The following is a 14,679-nucleotide window of genomic DNA, read 5'->3' as shown; positions in this document are numbered from 1 at the left end:
GCACAGATGTTAAAAGAGTGTTCAGCTGAACTGGCCATATCTCCTTGCGGATATGTATAATGTTATGCATTAAGGGAAGGGCCACTATCCATGCATAACATTATACATATCTGCAAGGAGATGTGTTTTGCGTTATGGGAGATACTGAGATAAGAGTGATGGTAGCTTGGCCACCTTTGCTACGAGTTGCCTGGTGTTGTACTACCTTACCTCAGTCCCGAAGATATTTTCAGGTGCAAACTTTGTTTGCTCACACTTGGATAAAGGATTAAACTAAATTTATTATAGTCTAACCAAGTGAAAAATGAACTTTCAACTTCTACATTAATGACATTGGGAGAGATTTGACAGGTGACATACAGCTGTTGCTGATGATGCAAATATAGGCAGAGTAATGGTGGAATTATACTAGAAGAAACTGTTCGAGCTAGATATTATAGCATTTTAGTAGATTTCCTATCTACTAAAACTCTTAAGATACCTAGATTGATCAGTTGCATACAGGATAATTATCCATTATGCTGAAATGAACATTGACATGTAAGGATAAATAAGTCATTTTGCCTCTACAAAGCTTTGATATAATCTCTTCTGGACCATTGTGTGCAGATCTGATCTTCTGGTTTCCAATGTGATGCAAATGCAGTGGAGAGAGAGTGAAAAGGAGAGTGTGTTAAAGATAATATTGAGAGTATGGAATGTAGATTATTAGGACAGATTGAGAATTTGTGGACTGCAGATCCATTAACAAACAGAAGAAAGATGGGTGATATGATAGAGATCTACAAACTTCTGAAAGAATCATATAGTGTACCAGTATATGGAACTTTTAATTATATGGAGGATAGGGAGATAACATCCATGGAAGTCAAGAATAAATGCAGTAATAATAGTAATAACAATATTTTTTGCTGAACAATAAAACTAGAGGTCTCTGGTAATAATAAGTGAAACTACAGGATAGGAAATTATGACAAATTTAGGAGACAGACAGCATGAAGCATTGTAATGGCATAAGAATCTCTTAAGAAAGAGAGAGAGAGAGAAATTTTTATGCCATTACAATGTTTCATGCTGTCTGTTTCCTAAATTTGTCATAATTTCCTATCCTGTAGTTTCACTTATTATTACTATTATTACCAGATATCTCCAGGAAGTCAGGAGCTCATCAAGGAAACTATCATACCTATTTTTGAATTCATTCTTAAAAAACAATGTTAATAGTGTGTGAAAGATGGTCAAGGGGTATCTGAAGGACGCATTTTCATACTGTATACCCATGATCAGATCTTAAGAAGAAATTAGCTGACCAGGCAAAGGATATCCCAGAGCATTCTTTTGTTATGTGGCAAGGACAAACAGATTGACTATGAAAGGATAACTTTGACAGTGCTGATGCTAGCAAGGTGATGAAAGCAAACAATATAGTTGAGTTACTGAGTGACCACTGTGTAATGATCTGCCACAGAAGTGAGGATGTTCCTGTGACAGATGCAACAGAAATTGATGTGCAAATAGAGATTGATGAATCGAAAGTACTAGGATGCTGCTGAATTTCAATGCAAATACAGTTATGGTATTAGATGGAATATAACTTGTGTAATTTGGGAACATGCAAAGGAATTAGCATTGTCTTTCATTGATTGAACAAATCCCAGCTCTGGTAAAGTCTGAAGAAAGTGGGAAGAGGACAAAATGGTTCCATTGCATAGAGAAAGCTCCACAATTGCAGTAGCAATTATAGGTCAATAAGTATCTCTGAAGTTGTGGTAAAGAAAAATGGAGAGATAAAAATATGATACTCTATGAGGGACAGCATAATTCATGCCTTAGTAATTTACTAACTTGTTATAATACCATTAGTGCTGAGTTGAATAAAGGGAATGACTACATGATAATACTGCTGGATTTTGCAAAGTCATTTGACAGAATATCAGAGGGGACTGTTAATTAAAGTGGAACAAATGGGGATAGATATCTGGTTCCAAGGGTGTATGATGGATAGATACCAAAGATTGGTATATGTAGCAGCAGAATCCAGGTGAAAGTAGGTGATATATGAAATAGTCTGAAAGAAAATATTCATTTCTTTGCTGGTGATGCAAAATTGGATAGAGTAATAGTTAATTAAGGCAATGTAGAGAGAGAGAGAGTTTGCAGGATACCATATTTTTTGCCTTGTAAGATGTACTTTTTTGTACTTAAAATTTTTCTGAAAATTAGGATGCATCTTATACATTGATGTGTATTTTATGTGTATGCAGTTATGGTGTGTCATCACTTGTTGGTAATGTATGAATTGATCAATGTTTTCTTCAGTTTTCCACTGTATCTCCAAGGTCCGGTACTTGTTTTCAAACATCTTCATTTTTTGCTGAATAATATTTGAGTCTACTCTTGTGAGTGCTTTGTCAGTTAATGAGTTCTAGATGGATATTATTGAATAATGTTGGTATCTGGCAGTGAGTGTTTGGACTCCACAGAGGTTCCTTTGCAATAATAATGATAATTTTTTATCTTCTGTATTTTTAACAAAGTTTTCTTATGATTGTTAGCTACTTTTTACATACTGCATTTGCTGATTTACTTACTAGGAACTTTCAATATGCTATTTTCTTTTACATGACTATCTCTTTCTGAGATAGCCATGTAAAAAACTTTCTGAGTCTATCATTGGGTGACAGTTGTTTTATATTCTCGTCAACTTTGCCAAGCCTCCCTGGCTGAATTGATCAATATTTGCTTCAGAGTTTTTCACTAAGTCTCCAAAGTTTGGTATATATTTTCAAACTTCATTTTTTCTTGAATAATATTTATGTATTTGAGGTTACAGCTCACCCCTGAAAGCTACTAAACTTTCTTTTTAAAACCTTGTGCATATTTTTCTTTTCAATTATTATTATTATTATTGTTCCGGGCAACTCCAAGGAGTCGACAGACTAATCGAGGGAGGCCCTAATTGTCAAGAACAACTATTCGACATTCACACAGTATCTATCATACCTTGCCTTGAACTCATTCACGGTCGTAGCACCCACAACAGATTCTGGAAGCTTATTCCACTCATTCACTACTCTCCAAGTAAAAAACCTAGCTCTAACACCTTTGTCAACCACGCTCTTGCCCAGCTTCCATTCATCGCCCCTAGTCCTCCCACCAGGATATTTTCAAAAATATCTTCTGGATCAATCTTATAGAAACCCTTCAGTAATTTGAATGTCTCAATCATATCACCCCTCCTTCGCCTATCGACCAATTTCTGCAACCCACAAATCTTCAACCTATTCTCATAAGGTTCATTCCACAGACCTGCTATCATCTTGGTCACTCGTCTCTGGATCCTCTCCACTTCCTCCCCATCACGAAGAAACCCTGGTGCCCATAACTGGGCACAGTAGTCCAGATGGGGTCTTATCAAGGCTCATTACAGAGGAACAACAACTTGTTTGTCTCTGCATGTTAAAGTATTTTTCATAAGCCAAGTGATTTGGTGAGCTGTTTTAGTCACTTTTGCAATGTGCCCCCTAAACTTCAATTCCCTATCCACCAACACTCCCAAATCCCTGGCCTCATCAATCTCCTGGAGTATGGTTCCACCAATGCGATATACTGCTGCTATTCTTTTCACCCCAGTGCATAACCTTACACTTTGCCACATTAAATTGACATACATTTTTCCTAGCCCAGTCCTCCAAACTATCCAAATCATCCTGTAAAATTTTGACATCCTGTGCACTCATAATTGCTCTACCCAACTTTGCATCATCAGCAAAGAAGTGAACACTTCCTCTCAGATCCTTTCCTATATCATTGATGAACAAATTGAAAAGCAGTGGTCCAAGAACAGAGCCCTGTGGCACTCCACTAGTCACAAGCCGTCTTTTATACTCCACTCCTGAATAAACCACTCTCTGGTATCTCTCCTTCAAACACCCTCCTATCCATCTCACCAACCCTATATCTATCCCCATCTGCTCCAGTTTACTGATTAGGGTTCTATGTAGTATCCTATCAAAAGCCTTGGCAAGGTCCAGTAGTATGACTGTAAACCCATTACCCCTATCCAGTTCAGCCGTCACTGTGTTATAAAACATGAGCAAGTTACTGAGGCATGATCTACCCTTCACAAAACCATGTTGTCCCCCATACAATATCCCATTTTCATCTATCCAATCCTGTATTCTTTTCTTAACTAATTTCTCTAAGACCTTGACAATGATTCCTGATATGCTAATCGGTCGGTAATTTACAACAGCAGTCTTGGAACCACCTTTATGCAGTGGAACTATTTTCCCCTCTTTCCACCCCCTCGGGACTAACCCAGACCCGAGACTCAAATTGAACAAAATGGTCAAGGGTACTGACAATTCTTTAGCTGCTTCTCGTATGACACGAGCTGGTATACCATCCAATCCCACAGATGTATTTCAATATGAAATTAATTTTTATTTTTAAATCTAAATGATCACTTTTGATTTCATATCCTCTATATGCTCTTATATTCCGAACCTGCATTAAGCTATCACTTGTCAGCAATAACATCATCAGTATGACTTTTCAATTTTTTATCATTACCAATACCATGTTCCAGCATAAAGATGTGCACAAATTTACACAGAGAGAGAAGATATAAGAAAAGTCATACTAATTTAGGAAAATTTGGAAAAATGAGCCCAGCTAATAATAGTAATAATGGTAAGTACCTGCTGAAGAGAAATCCAGCAGAGACTTGCCATTATTATTATTAGCTTGGCTCTTTTCTCCAAATTTTCCCAAAATATTTCTGTATGTCTGGTATTCATTTCTCATTACACTATTTATGTCATTAAATTTGAAAAATTCATCCACTTCTTCCAAAATGTCTAATGTAATTCTGATAACATCATCACTCAGCATGTAGGATGAAATGGTAAAAGGTTAACTGGGTCTTGGTTCTGGAATCCAGTATGGTTTTTAGTCAATTCAAGTTTCCAGTAAGCAAAGTCATGGTATTATTTCCATTTATAAAAGTCATCACAAAGTGTGGCCTTTCTTCTTATCAGCATGGATGCCACATCTCAATACTTGTCCACATTTGTTCACTCCTATGTAGTTTCTTTTCATCTGATTGTTCAAAGCTTATTTACTATGGTATATATATACACTGCTCGGGAAAAAGTCAGTGGACACCACCATGGGCAAGGTGCAGCGTGCCATTGAACGAGTTGTATTTGTAGCCAGTATAAATTGGAGGAATATGATGCTCCCAAGTCAATTCAACTGTGTGGGTAAAATGGCTGTGAGAAAGGAATTGACAGAGTTTGAAAGAGGTGTTGTGATTAGTTGCCATGTTTCCTATCTGTTCAGCAAATTGTTGAAAAGTTGAGCCATCCAGGTCAGCAGTCAATGATACCATACTGAGATGGAAGCACAGGGAGTCAACTGCAAATGCTATCCACAGTGGATGACATCACCACACTCACCAAATGTGACCATAGTGTGCTACAAAGAATAATATGTAAAAACCGCCATTCATCAGTTGACACATTGAATGCAGAGTTCCAGGCATTGACTGGAACATGAATCTGCACAAAACATTTAGAATCGAGGCTCACAATGTGGGTTTCTATGGGGCAACTGCAATATGCAAGCCCCATATTACCCAAACCAACATACAGCATCGTGTGATGTGGGATGTGGAAACTTGGAAAGCTGTGTTATGAAGAGAGGAATCATGCTACACCCTTTACTGAGAAGATGGATGTGGCTGATTCCTGGTGAATGTCTCTTACCAGAGTACGTAACCCCACCTATGAAATTCGGAGGTGGAGGTCTCATGGTATGGTCCTGTTTAGGCTTTGGACCTCTGTCTGTGGTGCCACAAATATTGAATTCCAAGAGGTATCTGAACATTCTGGACAATGCAGTGCTTATACTTTGGGGCTTTTCTATGGAACTGACCATTGTTCTGCAAGATAGTGCACCATGTCATAAAGCTGCTGTTGTAACCTCATGGTTTGTGGACATGAACATCACCACACTTGACTGGCCTCCACAGAGTCCTGATCTCAACCTTTTGAACATTTGTGGAATGAATTGGAGCATTGGGTGAGGTAAAGGAATGTCCATCCCTCAACAGTCCAGAGTTTCGTTGCATGCTTACAGGAAGAATGCTCTAAAATTTCCATTGATCACTATTATATGCTTGTGAAAAGTATGCCTCATAGGATTGCTGCAGTCATCACAGCAAAAGGAAGTCCTATATCTTATTAAGGTGGGTGCCATGGCTGTTTGTTCTTCACACTATGGTGTCCATTGACTTCTTTTCAAACTGTGTATATCCATCCAAGGCTGCTAATGGATCCCTAACATGAAGGTAAACAGATGATTTGGGAAGTCTGATTTTTGCTGCAGACCATTGAACTTCCCCAAAGTCTGCCATATTTTGTGGCCAGAACAGGTTACATCAGCATTTTCAGTTGATGAGATTTAGACACACCCCTTTTAATCCTAACTATTAACACTAGTTATGAAATCTTAATTGTGTTCAGCTTAATTCTACTATCTAGTTCACTTCAATAAAGAAGATGTATATGCCAGAATATGAAAATGAAAAAATCTAAAGGTATAAAACCAGGACTGTAACATTGCCTGAAAATCAGTCCTTTTCTTCTTAGCTGTTAGATTGGGAAATGGGCATCCAGAGAAGTTCTCATCGTGCATAATGTGGAATACAATTTTTTTAACATTGCCATTTTCCTTAAATTGATTCTCGCATTACTTGATACATTTATTATTAATTTGATTAGCCTAATGGACTCACCTAAATTTTCATTGCACACAAATCACTGACCCAAATTTGCATTATAAAATCCATAAAATGCATCACACTTTTAGTTGAATGCTTTTATTTTCAAACTGATTGATTGGGTGTTTTTGTAGGGATATTTATGTGCACAAAAATATGAATAGATAAACATCTGTCTATAAATAACTTCATTAAATTGGTTTGAAAATATTTGCATTAAAATACCATTCTTTTGTGATAGCCTTGTATGTTCTTAATGAATTAATGAAAAATACAGCTGAATCTAGCAATCCTGCTGGGAGAATGGCTGTATTGAATTAGATCTTATCCCAGACTAAAGTAGATTAGCTGTATGGGTTAACTAATTAAAGATTACATCATTTAAAATATACAGCATGCTGTGTAACTCTAGCCTTGCTATTTCTTGCATTTGCTTGATTAATTACATATAACATTTTTTAATCTAAAAATTATTATACTTTGCTCGAATAAAGGTAAAATGATTATACCTTTATTTAAAAAAAAAGAAATGAAAGTGCCCCTGTAATTTTACTCCTACCGCCAAGGATACATACTGGAATGTGATGATAATAATAATGATGTATTTTTATCTTTTAGGAAAACAAAAACAAAGGCTTATTTAGCCCTTCAAGCTTTAGAAGCTGATCTCAGTGCACTTGCCCAGTTACAAAGGTATGTTATAACATTTCATTTTATTATATATATATTAACTCGATGCTAAGTTAGGAAGAAGAGGTATTTTACAATATAGATGATAGGATCTTTGTTGATCCTGCTACCTATATTATTTTTAATGACTGCGCAGAAGACCCAACAGAGTTCTAATGTAACATAAATATATTTTCACTGAGCACTGAAAATCATCTAACATCGATACCTTAATAAGTTGAGACATCATTCATTGCATGTTACATTATGTAGCAACTTTCACTGTTTAAAATGAAACATTTTTATTGGGCCAATTGCAGTTCTTCAGCTATTTAACAGTTGCTCACCAAAACCAGAAACTGAATTCTATAGAAAATATTTAACAAAAATCAAAGTTAGTTATCCATGTACTGAATTAATCTATTTACCAAAAGATAACCAAACTTAAATGCATGGACCATTTTTTTACTCATTATCATTTCTCTTTTAAACAAATGTTTGCTGGCTAGTTAAATCTAAGCTTTTTTGCCAAGTGACATAAAAATGCACTTACCTAATTAGAACATGCAATTATTTTTTTAAATAATTTATTTATTTTAATAAGTTATAATTTTTTTTAGTTATTACCATGCACTTATACAAACCAATTTTCTTAACATTTACATAAGGATTCACTGTTTCCAAACATGAACTGCTAACAGGAGATAGCTAAAGCGTATCTGATTTCCACAGCTTATTATATCTGCACATCAGACAACAATACCTGAATGCTATAAGTGACATTGGCTGTGATATGAACATAGGAGATTAATTATGCATTACTGCAAGACTGAATACATTTAAAAATAAATAAATAAATAAAAATAAAAACACATACTTATATTTCAGGGATATAGAGGAATTCCCAGTTTTTTACCTTTAGCAGAGAGAGAGAGAGAGAGACTGGGAATGTATTGCATACTCTGAGACATGCAGATTGTAGCACAAACCTGTTTAATTTTTCTTTTATTCCATGTAAATTTATTCAGTTTACTTCCTACCATACAAGCTTGCTAACTGTGTTGTCTATTTCCATATTTGATTTGCCATCTGCACTTAAAATTGTTACTAGGTCAAATTATTATTATTATTAAAACCTCCATGGACTCAAAAGACTCATTGCAAGAGGTCTCATTGTTACACATGCACAGTTTATTATACCATGCCCTAAATACACTCATGAGCAGTTGAATTAGAGATATCTGCATGTTGGTGAAATGGTGCTGTGGTTGCTCCGGCGAATGGAATAGTGCCATGTGGCACGTGATGGGGATGTCGTCAGACTTTGTACTGACCGTCTGAGTAACAGTCGAGCACAGAATGGGGAAGACTCGAGATCTCAGCGAATTCGATCGCGGCCAGATGGTTGGAGCCAGACGTATGGGGCACTCCATCTCTGAAGTCATGCAGGCACTGGGCTTTTCACGGGCCACTGTGTCAAGAGTGTACCATGAGTACATGGAATCAGGGAAATCTGCTGTGTAGTGTACAATGTGTCGATGACAGGAGACAGCGTCGACTAACTTGGATGGTAACAGCGTATAGACAGGCCACAGTGCCGCAGATCACTCACCAATTCAATGCTGGACAACAACGACGTGTGAGCAGCCACAGCATCCAGAACCATCTCCCTGCTATGGGGTACAGAAGCCACCGCCTGACTAGGGTACCTCTGCTCACTGCACGTCACAAGGCACAATGATTAGCATGGGTGCAAGAACACCGCCATTGAACTATCGACGCATGGAAAAAAGGTCGCCTGGACTGATGAGTCGAGGCACACGTTGGTACATAGCAATGGCAGGGTATGAGTGCATCGCCAAGCACATGAAGCGATAGATCCCTCAGGCCAGTGGTGGTGGTATCCTTGTGTGGGGACTGTTTATGTGGGATGAAATGGGTCCCCCCCCCCCCCCCCGGTACATCTACAATCGTCCCTCACCAGCGAACGATACAGAGACCTGCTGTCAGATCATGTGCATCCATTTCTGCGCCTACAGCACCCTGCAGGAGACCTGTACCTACAGTAAAACAGTGCAATGGCCGAGTGGGTGGATGAGCACTCCACGGACATGAGGATGCTTGGCTGACCCCTGACCTCAATCCTATTGAACACATCTGGGATGCTGTCGAGAGAGATATATATGCGCCCTGGACCCTGCTCCGACCAATCTCCATGCATTGTGGGAGAGAGGCTGTGCAGCGGTCATGGATCAGTTTGGCTCTCCAACGCTTCCTGTGCCTTGTGGAGTCCACACCGCATTGCTGTCGTCATCAAGGTGAAAGGGGGTGCTACCCGCTACTATGCAGGTATCTCTAATTCAACTGCTCATCAGTGTATGTTCACTGTCTCCACGCTCTCGGGTAATGCATTCCAATTACTCACCACTCTCGATTCAAAACCTGTTCCTCATACCCTGGCTCACACTCTCCTTAAACAGCTTCCAAGGATGACCTCTTGTTCTCTCCCTATCTTCACCCATTCTGTGCAAAACCTCCCTGACATTAATCTGGTAATAACCTCTTAACAGCTTACATGTCTCAATCATATTCCCTCCCCTCCTTCTATTCACCAATTTTTGCAAATTGCAATTTCTCAATCTGTCTTCACACTCAGCATTCCAGAGACCAAAAACCACCTTAGTCATCTCTGGACCTTTTCCAATACATCTTTTTGAAAACCAGGTGAACAAATCTGTGCACAGTAATCCATATGTAGCCTGATCCAAGCATTATTCAAGGCAACCAAAACATCCTTACAAGTCAATGCCCTCCACATCATTCCCATTATCTGTTGTGCTGTCCTCACAATTTTAGCAACATGTCCCCAAAATTTTAGGTCCTTGTCCACTATTACTTCCAGATCTCTCATCCTCTGTACCTCTTCCAAGATATTTTCACTGATGGTGTAATCTACATCTCATCTCTTCTTTAATTTCAAAACCTTTTGCTTTGCAACATTAATTTGATATCCCCTCTCATTTACCTATTCAGCTAGTGTATTTAGGTTCTCTTACAAAGCTACAGCATCCATTCTCCCCCTAATACCTCTCCCCAACTTTGCATCAACTGCAAACAACTGTATATCACCATTCAGATCTCTCCCGATATCATTTCCATATTAAACAAATTAAACAAAATGACAAATTAAACAGTAATGGAACCAAAACAGAGTAGTAACTTTCCTCTTCTAGGATATTGCTCCTCCACAGACAACTCACTGATATCTATTAGCATCATCATCATCAAATTCCCGACATGTACCCTCAAGGGGTGTACGATATGATAGTACCACATGAAAAACCTACATCATTACTAACTTCTTATCTACAATTTTCCTCCAAATCAGTTTGTTACTTGTCATGACTTCAACATTATCAGATCTTATATTTCTATTGTCTAAGGCACTTTGTACCATATCAATCTACCTATATCGTGGTCTTCCTCTGGGTCATTTTCCTGCCAACCTGACAGAGAACACTTGTTTTGCTAATCTTTCCTCATCCATTCTGTTTAAATGACCATACCACCTGAGATTAGCTCTGCTAAACATTCCTGGATGCTGACAATGTCTGGTTCTTTCCTAATATCCTCATTTTTAATATGATATTGCCATTGATGCCATCTGTTCACACCTCTAATCTTTCTCAGAAATCTCATATCTGCGGTCTCTAGTCGTTGGTCAAGTGTTTTACTTCTGACCCAGCTCTCAGATCCATAAGTTAAAACTGGTTTGAACACTGTCTTGTATATGGCTAATTTAGTGTTCCAATTCATTTGTCTCTTATTCCATATGAATTTATTCAATTGACTTCCTACCATACCAGCTTTGTTGATTCTGTTGTCTATTTCCATATTTAATTTACCATCTTCACTAAAAATCGTGCCTAAGTAGCTGAAATGTTTTACTTGTTCCAGAGGTTCTCCGTTCACAACACAGTTGACGTTTTCAACGATTCTACCTATTTTCATTGTCTTTGTCTTTTTATTGCTGACCTTCATGCCATATCTATTACAACAGTTATTCAATTTAGTCAGAGAATCTTGCAGACTTATAGCAGATTTATTTAAAAGTATAACATCGTCCGCATAAAGCAAAGAGCTGACATTAACATCTCAAATTCTGATATCATCTGTAATACCACTTTCCTTCATAATGTGATCCATATATATAATGAATAACAGAGGGGGATAATGTACATCCTTGTCTCACACCAGATTTAACATTAAACCATCTTCTTGTACTTCAATTCTAACTGCTAACTTGCAACTCAAATAAAGACTAAATATTGCTTGATATAATGCCCTATTGACACCATATAACTGTAGGTATTGAATAGCTTCTCTCTTGGCACCTTGTCATATGCCTTTTCCAGATCGACAAAACTTAAAATACAGATCTTTGTTATATTCCCATATTTTCTCAACTCTTTGTCGCAAAGTGAAGATCTGATCCTGACAGCATCTATTTGGCCTGAATCCAGCTTGTTTTTCACCAAGCTTTTCTTCCACAATTCTTCTCAACTATTTCTCAAGTATACTGACATAACTCTTGCCAGGAACACTCAGTAGGGAAATACCTCTGTAATTCTCAAATTCAGTTTTATTTCCCTTTTTATATATGGGTACTGTCAAAGTTCTACTCCAATCATCAGGAATTCTTCCCTTTGTCCAGGACTTCTGAACTATGCAGTGCAGCCACTGTAAGACTTTTATACCACCATGCCTCAGCATCTCTGATCCAATATCATCTATTCCTGCTGCCTCTGACATTTCAAGCCTTTGATGGCTTTTTCTACTTCAAGTATGGATATGTATTCCTGAACTGCATGCCTGTCGAGTGCTTTTTACCACTGTGCTATCACTACTTGTTTCATTCAGCAATTTTTAGAAGTAATTACTCCATACTTAAAGAATATCTTTTTCTCCCATTTTCATGTCACCTTTATCATCTCTAACTCCTTTTACAGCACTCTTTCCTCCATTTCTAAGCTTCTTCAACAACCTCCAGAATATCTTACCACCTTCTTGATATTTATTTTCTACGTTCTTGCCAAAGTCCATCCTCTCATAACTTTTGTTTAGCTAGTTTTACACAGTGTTTAGCTTTCTTACATTTGTCTCTGTATTCTCTAAGAGCACAAGCTGACTTATTTGCCAGGTGCTTTTGATATGCTTTCTTCTTTTCCTTCACTGCCTCTTTAATTTCCTGTGTCCACCATTGAGTTTTGATTTTTCTATCCTTGCACTCTCTCTCTGGCTGAATCAATCAGAGTTTTCTTCAAGGCTTGCCACTGAATCTCCAAGGTTTGGTTCATGTTCTCAAACTCTTTCATTTTTTCTTCAATAATCTTTGTGTATTTTAGTCTACAGTTCACATCTGAGAGCTGCTCAACTTTTATTCGCTTTAAAACTTTCTTACATGTTATTCTTTTCAATATGAAATTTAATTTTTATCCTGCTCAAGACTAAATAGTGATCACTTCCAATTTAAAATCCTGTGTACACTCTGGTGTCCTGCACCAGGGAGAAAACATCACTATCAACAATAACATAGTCAATGAGTCTTTTCTTATTTCTTGCCTCTTCTCTCCATGTGAATTTGTGCACATTTTTATGTTGGAAAATGGTGTTAGTAATAACCAGTCCATGTCCTGAGCAGAAATCCAACAGGTATTTGCCATTATTATTTGCTTTGCTCTTTTCTCCAAATTTTCCCGAAATATTTTTGTATGTCTGACAATCATTTCCTACTCTGCTATTCGGATCCCCAACAAGGACCAACGTTTCCTTTTTCATTGTGTCAGTTGCTTTCTCTAAAGCATCAAAAAATTCCTCCACTTCTACCTTAGCAGAACCTTCTGTGGGACCATAGGCACAAATAAGTCTCATTGTCCAATTCCCAATTCTGATATTTGCCCACATCACTCTCCTTGAGACTGCTTGCCATTCAAGAAGATTAGCCTCATATTTTGTGTTGAATACTATGCTTACTCCTTCTTTTCCTTGATTGTCATTTCCTGAATATAACATTTTGTATTTTTTGCTGACTTTACACTGTTTACCCTGGTTCCCTGGCAAAAACAATGGGATTCTTGTTTAACCGGGCGACGCCCCAGTCGCCATGAAATTTTGTCATGTTGTACCATCATTTTGTATATTGGTATAAGCCAATAAGAATACTATTTGATCGGCTAAATCCCAAATTGCCAGCTCATCCTCATTCGTTCAGTATCCAGGTAGATACTCAATAGGGTGCACCACGAGAAGGTGAGGATTGGACATTTGGCCAAAAGCCCTGGACGGTTCTCCACATTCCTTTAAAGGCTATGTGGAGGTAACCTCTCAGTTATACAGCTTTGATCCTTAAGCACCCTTATATCTATTATTATTATTACGCGATACCTCCAGGGAGTCCAAAGACTCATCGAGGGAGGACACTACTCTACAACTCAATCTCCACCAATGCCATCTACTGCCCACCACCACCATTAGTATTTCCATAGACAATCACAAGCATCCATGCCCATGGTGGGATTCGAACCTGCAGCCTTTTGGCTGGAGAGCAGATACCGCTAACCACTCAGCCAACCATGCTGGCAATTTCTCAATCTGTCTACACTCAGCATTCCAGAGACCAAAAACACCTTAGTCATCACTTGACCTTTTGCAATTCATCTTTTTGAAAACCAGGTGACCAAATCTGTGCAGCAATCCATATGTGACATATGTGGTCATCTATCAGATAGCCAATTTCCAATCCAGTGAATTAATCTGCTGCTCGGACCCATCCATTCCAGTTTAATTATCAGCTAGTCATCTGGCAATTTATCAAAAGCCTTTGCAAAATCTAAATATACCAATGTGTATTCAACACCCTTATCCAATTCATTTATCACTTTATCATAATAAATAAGCAGATTGCTAAAGCACGATCTTCCTTTAACAAACCCATAGTTCAGAAGGCCTGGACAGAGGGAGTACATCTCTCTCCTAGTACCTATATATAAAAAGGGAAATAAAACTGAATGTGAGAATTACAGAGGTCTCTACTGAATGTTCCTGGTAAGCTTTTTACAAGTATACTTGAGAAACGGTTGAGAAGGATTGTGGAAGTGAAGCTTGGTGAACCAAACTGGATTCAGGCCAAATAGAGGCTGTCAGGATCAGATTTTCACTTTACG

General features: G+C 37.9%; 1 protein-coding gene across 1 annotated transcript in view; it reads left to right on the top strand.

Moving 5' to 3' along the window:
- LOC150100021 (uncharacterized) overlaps positions 1 to 14,679 on the top strand; it is a 266,152-nt gene that overhangs the window by 95,490 nt on the left and 155,983 nt on the right. Inside the window, exon 8 of the mRNA XM_090403196.1 lies at positions 7,406 to 7,480. Within this exon, the coding sequence (XP_090259322.1) occupies positions 7,406 to 7,480 (75 nt within the window). The remainder of the gene's footprint in view (positions 1 to 7,405; positions 7,481 to 14,679) is intronic.

The sequence above is a fragment of the Typopeltis vanoorti genome, chromosome 13 (genome assembly GCF_054136105.1).
Source record: "Typopeltis vanoorti isolate ZY-2024b chromosome 13, IOZ_Tvanoo_1.0, whole genome shotgun sequence".
Classification (NCBI taxonomy): domain Eukaryota; kingdom Metazoa; phylum Arthropoda; class Arachnida; order Uropygi; family Thelyphonidae; genus Typopeltis; species Typopeltis vanoorti.
This window is presented reverse-complemented; position numbering and strand designations above follow the sequence as displayed.